We start from the raw sequence: 12,792 nt of genomic DNA, 5'->3' as shown, positions 1-12,792 counted from the left end.
TCCTTCAATCTTATATCATGATCCATTTGGCGTTGTTGTGCCTCCAGGGCCAACTTCTGCTTTTCCATTTCCATTTGTCCGGCCAACTTTGCCATCTCCATTGCATGCGCCCTGTCGGCTGCCCTGTCTGCCAGCTCCTCTGGCGACCGGACTCTGCTGGGTTCCTCGAGGTTGTCGGGTGGAACGATGTCCCCCGCATTCCGTGGGTCTCGTGACTCTTTCCAGGCTCTCAACGCCTTGGTGTACTGGGTCTTCCTCTTGAATCCAGCATGGGGGACTCTGAATTTTACACTGTAGCCTTTCAATTGCTCCATCGTGTAGCCTCCCAGTCTCTCCCAATCCACCTCATCTATTCCAGAAATCACGGAGAGCGCTCTTCCAGCAGAGAGTGAGCCAGGCATGGTTGCAGTAATGGCAGATGTCTCAACAAAGTTCCAAAAATGAAAACCTGTGGCTGCGTTATTTGGTCTGCTCTCACTATCTGGTGATTAATAATTCACTGTATGCAAATTACAAGTGCAAATCCGAAATCCCAACCGCTGCCAACAATGTTAGAGTCGGGGATCTCTGGTTGGCGCAAGGTTGCCCTTGTGTCAAGCAGGAACCCTCTCCTCCACGTCAGGGCGCAGGATAACCCCTCGCGAATGACCCTTGCTCACCCTCTAGGTGCGTGGCGTGAGCAGCCAAGGCGATTCCTCAGGCGTTGTTGGTTAAGCACTTACAACCATACACACAGTAAATACATCAATCCCCCCAGAAACGGACACCAGACTTGGATATATATAAAAATACGCTTCTTTATGTAAAAATAAGGATATATATCTCAGCAGACTTATTACAAGACCAATAACGTTTTCGCTATGCCACCAGGTTATAAAGCAGGCAAATGTTCTTTGTTCGTAGTTTAAAATGGATACTTTGTAGTCTCTTGCAAATGTTACTTGTGGTTCCAGTACTCACAGAGATCGACTCCTGCGAACGGGGAAATAAGGCGTTGCGGGCCCCGAGCCCGATGCTGGAACTTCTTTCGTGATGTGGAGAGCCGGCACAGGTCGGTGCGACTCTCAGCTTGGGAAGTGTTTTTGGGTCCTCAATCAGCAGGTGTGGGCACGTAGGCAGGCGCGGCCAGCGACCCTTTAGCACGGCGGTGCAGGAGGGTCTCCCCAGCGGGGGCGGCGCGGCCTGAGATGTCCGGGGATAGCGAAGCGGGGTCGCAGGGCACGGTCAGTGCAGCTGGATGACCCGGCGTAGATCACAGTCGTCGGACGGCTTCCGGCGGGAGGGGTGATAGCGCGGTCAGCGCGCTCCAGTAGCAGGCGGTGACAGGGATGCAGGCGGCCTGGCCCGGGGACAGAGAGCGGCTCGGGACGGAGCGGGGCTCTCACGGGTTTGAGGCAGGCGAGCTTCTGAGTGTCACGGCCCTAGGAGGGGCGATGAGGGGCGCAGTCTCTTTCCAGCGGGATGCACACACGGCTCGAATTGGAGGATGAGCAAGAAGCACAGAGAACCCACTGGTCCTGGGGTTCAGTTCAGGGGGCAAGCTCAGATCAAGCCCTTGGAGAATGTTCAAGCACAAAGTAGCAAAGTCTTTTCAGTAAGTCTCTTCCTCTCCTTTCTCAGCAAGGCAAGCAGCAGGCCAGCTCCTCCGGCGTCTTCTTCTCCTTCTAGTCGGGCAGAGGTTCTTTGTGGTAAACAGGATTCTGATTTCTTAGGAGCCAGGCTCCTACTTTTATACCATGATTCTTTTGTTCTTTAGCGCCAGGGGGCCTAGGCCTGGCTCAGTCCAGTTCTGGAGCACTTTGTTATGGTGACTCTGCTCTTTCCTTTCAGCAGCAGGGCAGAGACATCAGCCGCCCCACAGGGGGTGGCGCCGGCTTTGTGGTGGCAGCGCACAGGTCTATTCAAGAGTCAAGGTGTACTCCTCCCACCCATCCAGGTGTAATCTCTCTACCCACCACCTGGCAGCCAACCTGTCTCTGGGGATTCCCCAACCCCGCTCCTTACTGTTGCCAGGCAGAACACATACACACAGCAGAGGCGGACTGAGATGGTCAGGTCAGTAAATACTAACTTTCTAAAAGTAGTATTTACAAACCCAGGATATTAAAATAGACTTGACTACAAGACGTATTTTATCATCCTGAGTTCAGGCATACTAAACTTGACACTTCTACCATGCTCTCTGAGTCCACTGGGGTCACAGCGTCGGCGTGATCCCGGCAGCCCATTCTGGCCTATGGAGAGCAGGTAGCCTTCAATAGTGAAAAACGACAATGGCTGTAATTCACTACTAAGACATGCCACACACATCAGGGCATGTCCTACCTTATGCCTACAATGCACCCTGCCCTTGGGCCTACCAGAGGGGTGGCTAATATGTAGGTAAGGGAAGGGTTAGGGACTGGCAAGTGGGGGCACTTGCGCAGTCAGCGCGACGGTCCCGGACCGCGCACAGGGTCTGCGGTGGCAGACCCTAGACACATTTTACAAGGCCGCTTCCGTGGGTGGCGCAACCAGCGCTGCAAGCCCACCAGCAGCATTGGCATTCACAAGCCCTGGCACCCCTGGTGCACTTTACTGGGGACTGACAGTGAATCCAATAACCCAATCATGGACATCAATTACAGGTACACTTTACTTCGGGAGCACTTGCACTGCGGCACGGATTAGCCGTGGCGCAGTGCCCTGAGCGGACAACACCAGAAAAACAGTCGAGGCACACCATCAAAAAGTGGAAGGGAAACTCACGCCAAGGTGCCAGGTCTAACACCACCTAATTGCACTGCACAACATACCACATAATTTCACTTCTCACAACCTACATCCACTCCACTCCAAGAAACATTAGTAAAACACTTTTACATTTACAATGCCAATAGCACTAACTCTCGCAAATGAGAAACCTATCACATTGCAAATACTTCTATAACTAGTAGTTGCATTTGCAGAGAGGTGGAGAAAGGGGGCTGGGCCTTCGTCCACCACTCAGGAATTCTGCTGCATAGGACATACAGGAGGTACCAGGAGGGCTTCTTTGCCCCCAAAGTCCCTCAGGATAAAAGCCAGAGGAGTGTTTGCAGAGTGGTGGAGAAAGGGGGCACGGCCTCCGAAGACCTCTTAGCAATCTCACTGTGTGGGACTTACTGGGGGTAACAGGGGGGTAGTTGGCCCCCGAGGACAACCTTGGGGGCCAACTACCCCTCCTATTACCTCTAGTAAGTCCCACACAGCCACATGGCCCCCCTCCTGAGGCCAATTATGGCCCTGGGGACCCCCTCCCCCGGGGCCTACCCAGAATTTCTTTTTTTTGGGGGGGAGGAGGGCCGCGTGGCCCCCCTCTTGATGGCAATTATGGCCCCAGGGACCCCATCCCCTGGGTTCTGGCCTTATGATGGGGTCCACAGGGGAAGCCCCAATGCCCCTGTGGTCCCAGCCAGCTCCCTAACTCCTGAGGGAGCTGGCATTGCTTTTGGGCAAAGAGAGCTGCTAACATGCAGCCCCCTTTGCCCAAAAGCAATTCTTCTTCACTTAATGGAAGCAAGAGCAGGTTTCCTGCTCTTGCTCCCATGAAGCAAAGCAGATTTTGCAATGACAGAGCGGCAGCTGTTCTCCCGCGCTGTCATTGCAAACTTCAATGTCCCTGGGGTAGGCACCACGGGATATTGCTGGAGCCTGCCCTGGGGGGTGGCGGTCGACAGGTCCATCTAGGGCTCCATGAGGGGGTTGTGTGGCCCCCCTCTAACAAGTTTATAGACCCGGGGAGCTGGTGGTACCCGACCAGGGGTCCGAAACAGACCACATATATAAATAAAGTGTGCCCCGGGGAGGTGGCTTTCCCCAAGGCTTGGGGGAGCCCACAAGGCTCCCCAAAGCCTATTTAATTTGAAGCCCTGGGGCAGCATGGAGGGGAAGAGCCCCCCACGCATTTCAAAAACAAAGCCCTGGAAAGGTTAAAAGGTTACAAATGTAAGAAAAGAGGACAAGGTAGAAACACCTCGACCCCCTCGACCTTCTCAGGAGGTCCCATAGTGATCCCCAGGGCCAAAAAAAGTATTTGTTTAAAGTTTCGGTGGGATTTGTGTTGGGTTTGCAAAACCGGCTAAAAAAAACGAAGTACTATTCGAGGCAATTATATACAAAACAGCAAGCTTTTCCTGTATTCGCTATATAATGTGTTTTTTCACTTGTGCTTCAGGTAAAATTAGCTTGATGTATTATCTTTGAGTTTGGTCTATCTTTGCCCTTCTGTTCCTACAGCTGTACAACATGTTCCCGAACATTCTCAAGCACTTACCTGGGCCACACAATACTCTCTTGCGAAGCCTCGAGAATTTCAAAAGCTATGCAGCTGAAAGAGTAAAGGACCACATTGAGACCCTGGATCCCAACTGTCCAAGGGATTTAATTGACTGTTTCCTTATTAGAATGGAGAAGGTAATCTTATGGGAAATAGTAAACACATAATCTATGCATTTTGCTTGCACAATCATTTTGTTAAAATAGGTAATGAAACAACATTGGTCCGCAGCATGGGTGAATCGTATATTATTGCATCATCATGTCAGTGCCTGCATCTTAAAGTGACTTTGTCGGGGTCTCAATTGCCCTAAAACTCCAACATTTGTTTATATATCCTTCTATGTATGAGGTTGACATACACAGGCAACTGGAGCCTGCCTTTTTGCCTGAATCCTTATGTGCTTCTTGCTCTATGGAACAATTGATTGTTTGACTCTGTACAAATTAAGCTAATCTGTTGTAGGGAGGCTGCTGATAAAGAGTTTAGGAGTCCTGCCCTTCCATGTATGTGATTAATGTAGATGGTAATTGTAAATATCATTTACCATCACATTTCTTTTGAAAACGATGCCCGAGCCTGCCTGGGGATCACGACTGTAACACGTCAGGCAGCCAGGCAGTTTTCAGAGGCACGTGAGATAGTGCATAAGTGCCGCTATTTTGGTTTGTTTGCTTTTTATCTAAACAAGCCTAAGGGCTGACTTTGAGCAACCTCTGATCTGGAATACATGGGTTCTTCAGAGACCACACACTAATGATACATAGCATCGTCACATTTTGAAGCAACTTCGGGCATATAGGGGATCAGCCCTGTGCTTCCAGGAGTTGCTTGTCAATTACTTCAGCATTTGAGTGTGGAGATTCCCCATCACCCACCCTTTCTCAGGTCTTCTCATGGTGAAGTGGACCTCAGAAAGCATCACAGACCCAATCTACCCTGTGACTGGTTGGGAAACTGAGGCATTACTGAAACTGCCTGTCAGCCTGTGATCTGATGTGAGTGACAGCCCAGAGTCATGTGACTGAGACTCATAAGCACTCATTCACATGTACAAAAATCTCACACACAATGTGTCTTTGCACTCTCAACAGTTCTCAATCAAAGATGGACAAGAACACCCTGTCCACACATACATCAGCCCACACTGGCATACCCCATTCAGTAAAGAAAATAGGTGGCCTGCATGACACTGTACGAGACACAAATAAGGGCACAGCTGTAGGGCCCTTGGCTCTGACTAAACTTTGCTGCCCTGTGCAATTGTAAAGCTCATTATGTTGGGAGTCGCCAACCTGCTGCAAAGCTTTGTCTGGGGTCAGTTCTGCTCACAAAATATTCTGGAACACAGAAACAAGGCCTTCATGAATGTCACTGAGCAGGGATAGTAAAGCCAGTACTCATTGTGCCACCTTAAGTGTGCCTCTGCAGACTGTTAGAGCATTTCAAATTATAAACTCAACTTTCCCATTTAAACTAATGGAAAAGCCCAAACTTCCTTCTTTTTTTTTTTTTTTTTTTTTTTTTTTTGAAACCGTTTATTACATCCATAAAAAGGTTACAGTTATGGGCCTACAACCGCACGGCCGGCCGCTAGAGCATCACAAATATAGTACACACAGACAGTAAAAGTCTCTCAGCGGTGCACAGTAGAAACACAGGAGTAATCAACGGTGCAGGCCTCACGGCGTCCTGCCACAGAGTACGGTTTCATTTTAAAGACTAACAACAACAACAAAAACCACAACCGCAAGGCAACCCAAGATTCAAGGTGACAACACTTGCTCCATAGTGGGGGATCCAGAGTGGCAGGAAAGATCTGAAGAGGGGGATGGGAGGAGATCAGGGACTGGGGGGCCGCGTGCCCGCGGCCGAGCAAGGGGGTCCAGCTAGGGAGACGGAGCAGGCGAGGCAGCCGGCAGCTGTGGCGGCTCACAAATGCCCCCACGGTAGGCGTTCCAGGGGCCCCAGAGTTTCACCCACGCCCCAGGCTTACCCCTCGCCACATACACCACCTTTTCACGGAACATACACCAATCCATGTGCTCTTTCCAGGCCGACACCGCAGGGGGCCTCTGGGATCCCCACAATTGAGCAATATCACGTTTCGCTATCATGTATCCCAGAGTCACCCACCGCGTCTGCGGAGCCAAATAGTCATTCGGTTCCCATACATTCAACAAGCACCTCCTCGCTTCAGGCAGCAGCGCTACACGCGTGACCACACGCAGGACCTCATGCACACCACGCCAGAATCGCTCCACCTTCGGGCACTCCCACAGTATATGCATAAAAGTCGCCAACGCACCACAGCCACGCTTACACAGTCCGTCCACGGCATAACCCATACGTAGAAGCCGTGGCCCCGTCACGTAGACCCGGTGAAGGATCTTGAGCTGGACGAAACGAAGGCGAGCCGGGATGGCCACCTCTTTTGGAGAGGCCACCGCGGACATCCAATCCTCGTCGTCCAGCTCCAGCCCGTCGGCCACCCAAGCTTCGCGCAGACTAGTCAACAGGCACGATCTATCATTAATCAGCTTCTTATATATGAGGGAGATCGTGCTGTCCGGGACATGGCCATCTAGCACTCTGTCCTCCAGGGGGGAAGACTCCGGAATGGATGCAACATCCGGGAAGACGGAGCCCAGCGCATGGCGGACTTGTAGGTACCGAAAGTACTCACTGCCCTGCAGCTGGAACTCCGCCTGCAGCGTCTCAAAAGTTTTGAATCCCCCCCTCGTCCAGAGATCCCCCACTGTGCTGATTCCGATCGTGTCCCACTTCTCGAAGCCCTTTGATGTCCACAGGGAGCCCAGCCTCTCGGAGGCATACAGTGGAGACGCCCGGGTCAAACGGTCCTTCCACCCCATAGCTGCATTTGCCGCGTGCCAAACCCGCACCATGACACGCGTCGGTCCCGTCAGACGGGAGTCGGGCGCGCCAGAGTACAGTGCTCGATTGTAATCGCCACCGGGAAGGAGCATCTTGTCCATCTCGAATGCCGGGTTCAGGGCGGGCCCGTAAAGGCCATGATTAATTGCAGCTAGCTGGGAGGCCCAGTAATACCGTTTAATGTCCGGGAGGGCGACCCCTCCATCGTACCACGGGAGCGTCAGTTTAGCCAGAGCAATACGCGGCCTCCCGTCCCAGAACAGGCGCCGCTGAAGGCCCTCCACCTCACGAAAGTAGCTTGCCGGGACCATGTCCATAGTGTTCTGGAGGGCATAGAGGAAGCGCGGCAAGGACATCATTTTAAACAAGGCCGCTCGACCGAGCGGCGAGAGCGGGAGACGCCGCCAGCGCACCACATCCTCCCTCAAACGCTGGAGAGGGGGCAGCAGATTCCGCTCATAGCGGGCCTCCGGGTCAAGAGTGATATATATACCCAAGTACCGGAAACCCTGGGAGGCAATCTGGATCGGGCAGTCCCGCGGCAGGACCGGAGCCTCCCCGGAGAGTACGTAGACACAGGATTTCGCCCAGTTAATGACTAGGCCTGAGTTGCGACCGAAGGAGCGCAGCACATCAACTAGGACGATCAGGGACTTGCGCGGGGAGGCGAGATACAAAAGGATATCGTCCGCGTAGAGGGACACACGGTCCTCGTGCTCGGGGGTCCAGCGGAGACCCCGGATGGAAGGGTGCCACCGCAGCCACTCCGCCAGGGGCTCCAGGGCCAGGGCAAACAGAAGAGGCGACAGGGGACAACCCTGTCGCGTGCCCCGTCCCAGCGCGAACGGGGTCGACACACGCCCGTTCACCACCACCTGCGCCATTGGGCCCGAATATAGTAATTTGACCCAGCTGATGAAACCCGGGCCGAACCCAAACTTCGCGAGCATCGCCCAGAGATATGGCCATTCGAGCGTATCAAACGCCATGGTGGCGTCCAAGGACGCCAAGATGGCTGGCTCCCGCACAAATGGAACACGCGCAAGCACGCCGTGCAAGCGCCGTAGATTAAGCGCCGTGTTGCGGTGCGGGATAAAGCCCGATTGGTCTTGGTGGACCAAATCGCCCACCACGCCAACCAACCGGTTAGCCAACACCTTGGCGAGGATTTTGGGCTCCGCGTTCAAAAGCGAAATCGGCCGATAGGATGTGACCCGTTCACGGGGCTTTCCCTCCTTATGGATCACCACAATTGTAGCCAGACGCTGGTCCGGCGGGAGGGAGCCCTGCGAGTGAGCCGCGAGGAACATCGCACGCAGGTGGGGCGCCAGCACATCCGGGCGTAGCTTATATAGCTCAATGGGAATGCCATTGGGGCCCATGGCCTTGCCAGATGAAATCGAGCGAATAGCTGAGGCAATTTCGTCCGAGGTGGGGGGGACGTCCAGCGAGTCTCTGTCTTCCGCCGTAAGGGAGGGGAGTGCAATATCCTGAAGCAGGGCAAAGGAGTCCGCTTCCGAACAGGAAGAAACAGGGGAGTAGACTCCGCGGAAATAATCCGCGAAACAGGAGACAATGGCTTCCGGCTCCGTGGCACACGCACCATCCACGCTCTCAATCAAAGGCACCACTCGGCTCGCTCTCTCTCTCTTATCCAACCACGCAATCAATTTACCGGCCTTATCACCCACATCGTACAAGCGCCCCTGCTGCTCTCTACCAAGGCCCCTGGCCGCCTCCGTGACGAGGGCCCGGTAGGCCGCCTGCTTTAACTGCAGAACATGTAACTTGGCGTCTGTTACCCCGTTCTCCAGGTCACCCTCCAATTCCGCAATCTCGGCCTCCACCCGGGTCACCTCCTCCCGCTCGCGCCGCCGGGCATTGGCAATAAAGGAGAGGGCCTCCCCTCTAAGAACCACTTTGAAAGCCTCCCATAGGGAGAGGGCAGATGGGACCGACCCCTCATTCTCCTCAAAATAGCGCTGCAAGGATGTGATCAAGTCTGCACGAATGGAGGGGTCGCGCAGATACCAGGCGTTAATCGGGGCCACCCTGCCATCCCCCCTCGGGATGACATCGAAATGCAACAACAATGGGGAGTGGTCTGAAATACCCCGTGCCAGATGGCGCACCTCTCCCACCCTCCCCGCATGGGCCGCTGGGACAAGGATGTAATCAAGCCGCGAGAGACTGCCATGGGCCCCCGAGTGGAAGGTGTATTGTTGCAATACGGGATGCTTTAGGCGCCAACAATCCACCAGGCCCAGTGTGTCTAACAGGCCAGGCAGCCACGCCTGTGCCCGAGGGAGGTCCCTAGGGGGATGGCGATCCATAGATCCAGATATAACCGCATTAAAGTCCCCTCCCACCACCAAGAGGCCACTCGGAAGTTCCAGAAGGAGGCGCCCCAGGTCCGCAAATGTAGTGGCCTGTAGCCCAGGCGGGACGTACACCGACACAAAACTGAACACTCTACCCTCCATACGTCCCGCCAGAGCAGTGTAACGTCCCCTCTCATCGTGGTGCACCTCATCAATCTCCAGCGGGAGCGAGTTCCTAATCATAATACCCACCCCCCGCGAGCCCGAGGTGAAGCCAGAGTGGGCCGCCAAACGATATCCCCTCCGATTCATTGCATGAAAGGTGTTACCTATAAGGTGCGTCTCTTGCAGAAAGACAACATCTGGTGAAATACGTTTTAAATACTGCAGGACCACACCACGCTTAATCCTATCCCCCAGACCGTTAACATTCCATGACAACACCGTCAAGTCCCTACCCCCCATCATACGTCGAAACAATCGGTCGTCCCCCACCGAGCAGTCTAAAGACAACAAAACAGCTGCAGGATTGCCTTGCGGTACAAACAAACAACACACCCCCCCCACCCCCCGGTCCCAACAAAACTCCCCCCTCCCTGCACCCCTGCATGAGCCCAGACAGCCCCCCCAAAGTGCAGTGTGCCTGTCGCCCCATAGCTAAATACTAACTAGTCCCCCAGAGGAGGAGGGAAGCCCCCAGCAGGCCCCACACGACCTCCATGGGAGGGGAACGTACAGAAGCAGTATGTGGTGAAGGAACAATGTCCCGAGCAAGGCAATACAGTCATCCCTCAATTCTGATCCAGCGGGCCCTCCTCGCCAGCCGCGCTCCCCCCACCCCCCCGGCCCCGATCCCCAGGCAAGGCGTCCAACCAGTCCCCAGCCGCCTCGGGCCGGTCGAAGAAGTGCGTGCGACCATCCACCTCCACCCGCAGCTTAGCCGGGAAGAGCATTGAGTACTTAAGATTTAGGTCCCTTAAACGACGTTTGACGCCAATAAAGCTCTGCCGCTGCTTCTGGACCGCCGGAGTAAAGTCTGGGTAGAAGTTGACGTCCATGTTGTCCAACCTGACCGGTCCCTGTTGCCTGGAGGTCTGGAGGATGGCATCTCGGTCCCGAAAATTAAAGATTCGGGCAATAAGGGGCCGTGGCGGGGCACCGGTCTTAGGGCGGCCCCCGGGGACGCGGTGGGCACGTTCCACCGCAAAAAACTTACTCAGCCCCCGGGGCTGGAGGTGGGTCAGGATCAAGTCTTCCACGAAGAGGTCCGCCGCCTCCGCCTCACGTCCCTCCGGCACACCAATAATGCGGATATTATTCCTCCGGGCGCGACCCTCGGAATCCTCCAGTCGCCGGTCCATCAGGGCGCTCGCCTGGCCAAGCCGGCGCACCTCCTTCTGGAGGGCCACCACGTCAGTCGTGAGGCTCGTTGTGGTGTGGGTCAGGGAGTCGACTCGGTCATTCGTTTTTGACAAGTCCGCCCTCACAAGTCCCACATCCACCAGGACCGAGTCAATTTTCTGCGACAAGGTGTCAAAACGCTGGTCCACTGAGGCCTTCAGTTCAGCGATGGCGCCCATGACGTCCCGGAGGGTTAGATCCACTGGATGGGCGGGTGCCTCCGTCGGGCCCACCGGGGATGACCGCGTTGTCTCCGGAGAACCCCTTTGGAGCGTGTAGCGGTCCATACTATTGGCCTGGTGCGCCGTACCACGGCGGGTCGTCTTCACCTTCGCCCGGTCGCCATCTTGTTTGGTGGCCATGCTGGCCCTTCCACCGTCGCGCCAAGATCTCCAAACGGGCCGTCACACCAGATCACGGGTGTCAAGGGGGGGCGACCACCGAGCTGCGGGTCGATCCACCGCAGGCGGGTCAGCTGGGCACCGGGACAAGGCAACACCACCGCACCCCGCTCCGCAGCCCGACCTCGCCTGAGAGCAAGGAGGGCGCAAAAGCGAAAGTGAAAGTGCGGGGTACGCGAGTCGCCCAGCCCCGCTCGCCGCTGTTATTCACCTTGTCCCCGGATCACGCCACTACTCCAATCCGGGGGGCCGGCGAGGAGAAGGCCGCAATCTTCAGGCGATGTTCCCACCGGTGTTCGGGGTCCGATTCGAGCCCAAAAAACGGGTAATGCCTCAGCTCGGGTTCCCCGACACAGTCCCCTTAACAAGGACAGGATATTTCCAGGATTTATTCAGGAGGTCGCGGAGGTCCACGGGAGCCTCGCACCTACGCGGCCATCTAGGTTGCGCGCTAGGCTCCTCCTCCCAAACTTCCTTCTTAATACGTAAAAGTCAACTCTAAGACAGACTTAACAAGCCCTAGGGGCATGGTGAATAATATTAAATGTTGGATATGTCCTTTATAACTTTACATGTCCTTGTAGTAAAAACTCTACATTGCCATTTTTACGGTGAAGAGGCTAGTTGCCCCTTTGGCAAGGACATAGTTACATGGTGATCACTCAGCAGTGCTAACTTGTGAATGGATACTTCAAGGTATCAAAAGAATTGTTGCATTAAACCAGACTTGGTAGTCAAGTCAAATTTAAAATAACTTTTGCCCAAGTGGTAAGTGTAGTAAGTAGCCACTTTGTTGACCACAGTTTTCCAATGACTGTTTACAGTTGCTGGCCATAACAAAAGTCTCCTGCCCTCCTCTGAGAAGGTGTGACCAACTCTCATGCAGAACACAAACGGTCAACCATTGAAAGAGGTGTGACCTCTCCCTCGCGGAAAGGCAAAACAGGGTGTGGGCCCAAATGGCACGCTTCAAAGGTGAAGCTGGCTTTGAAGGGCAAAAGGGGACACACACGAGAGGGGCTGCTCTTTTGTTCTTGCAGGCAGGCTGGTGTTGGAAGGTAGATTATTGGTATGTGCAGGTATATACCTAGAGCTTGTAATAACCCCATAATCACAAATAAGCTCCAGTCAAGTATAAATAAATGAATCCTTGCTCAACCCTTGGTAGCTTTGCTCATGAGCAGTCAGGCTTAATGCAGAAGACAGGTGTGTAAACTATTTAATATCATGAATATAGTATTTATAGAGCTCAAAACTATAATAACAATCCATTACATTTAGCTGAATCATATGTTGTTAGATTACCAGTAATTGTGGTGTCACGATGTCCACATTCCATAAATGCTGCAAAAACACAGTGATTATCGCTGTGCCCAGCAGCACGTCTCTCCAGTTGAACCCTATACCAACCTGCCACATCATACCGGCCCTTTTAAAATATATTTAGTACCCCATTCTGTAGTGGGTGTCTTCTGTG

At 54.0% G+C, this 12,792-nt stretch overlaps 1 protein-coding gene across 2 annotated transcripts in view; it reads left to right on the top strand.

Annotated features, from left to right (window-relative positions):
* LOC146798082 (cytochrome P450 2G1-like) overlaps nt 1-12,792 on the top strand; it is a 909,417-nt gene that overhangs the window by 689,322 nt on the left and 207,303 nt on the right. Inside the window, exon 5 of one of the 2 annotated variants that reach the window (XM_085625296.1) lies at nt 4,258-4,434. The exons of the other annotated variant lie outside the window; for it this stretch is intronic. Coding sequence (XP_085481422.1) covers nt 4,258-4,434 — 177 coding nt within the window. The remainder of the gene's footprint in view (nt 1-4,257; nt 4,435-12,792) is intronic. 2 annotated transcript variants of the gene reach the window in all.

The sequence above is a fragment of the Triturus cristatus genome, chromosome 9 (genome assembly GCF_964204655.1).
Source record: "Triturus cristatus chromosome 9, aTriCri1.1, whole genome shotgun sequence".
NCBI lineage: Eukaryota > Metazoa > Chordata > Amphibia > Caudata > Salamandridae > Triturus > Triturus cristatus.
This window is presented reverse-complemented; position numbering and strand designations above follow the sequence as displayed.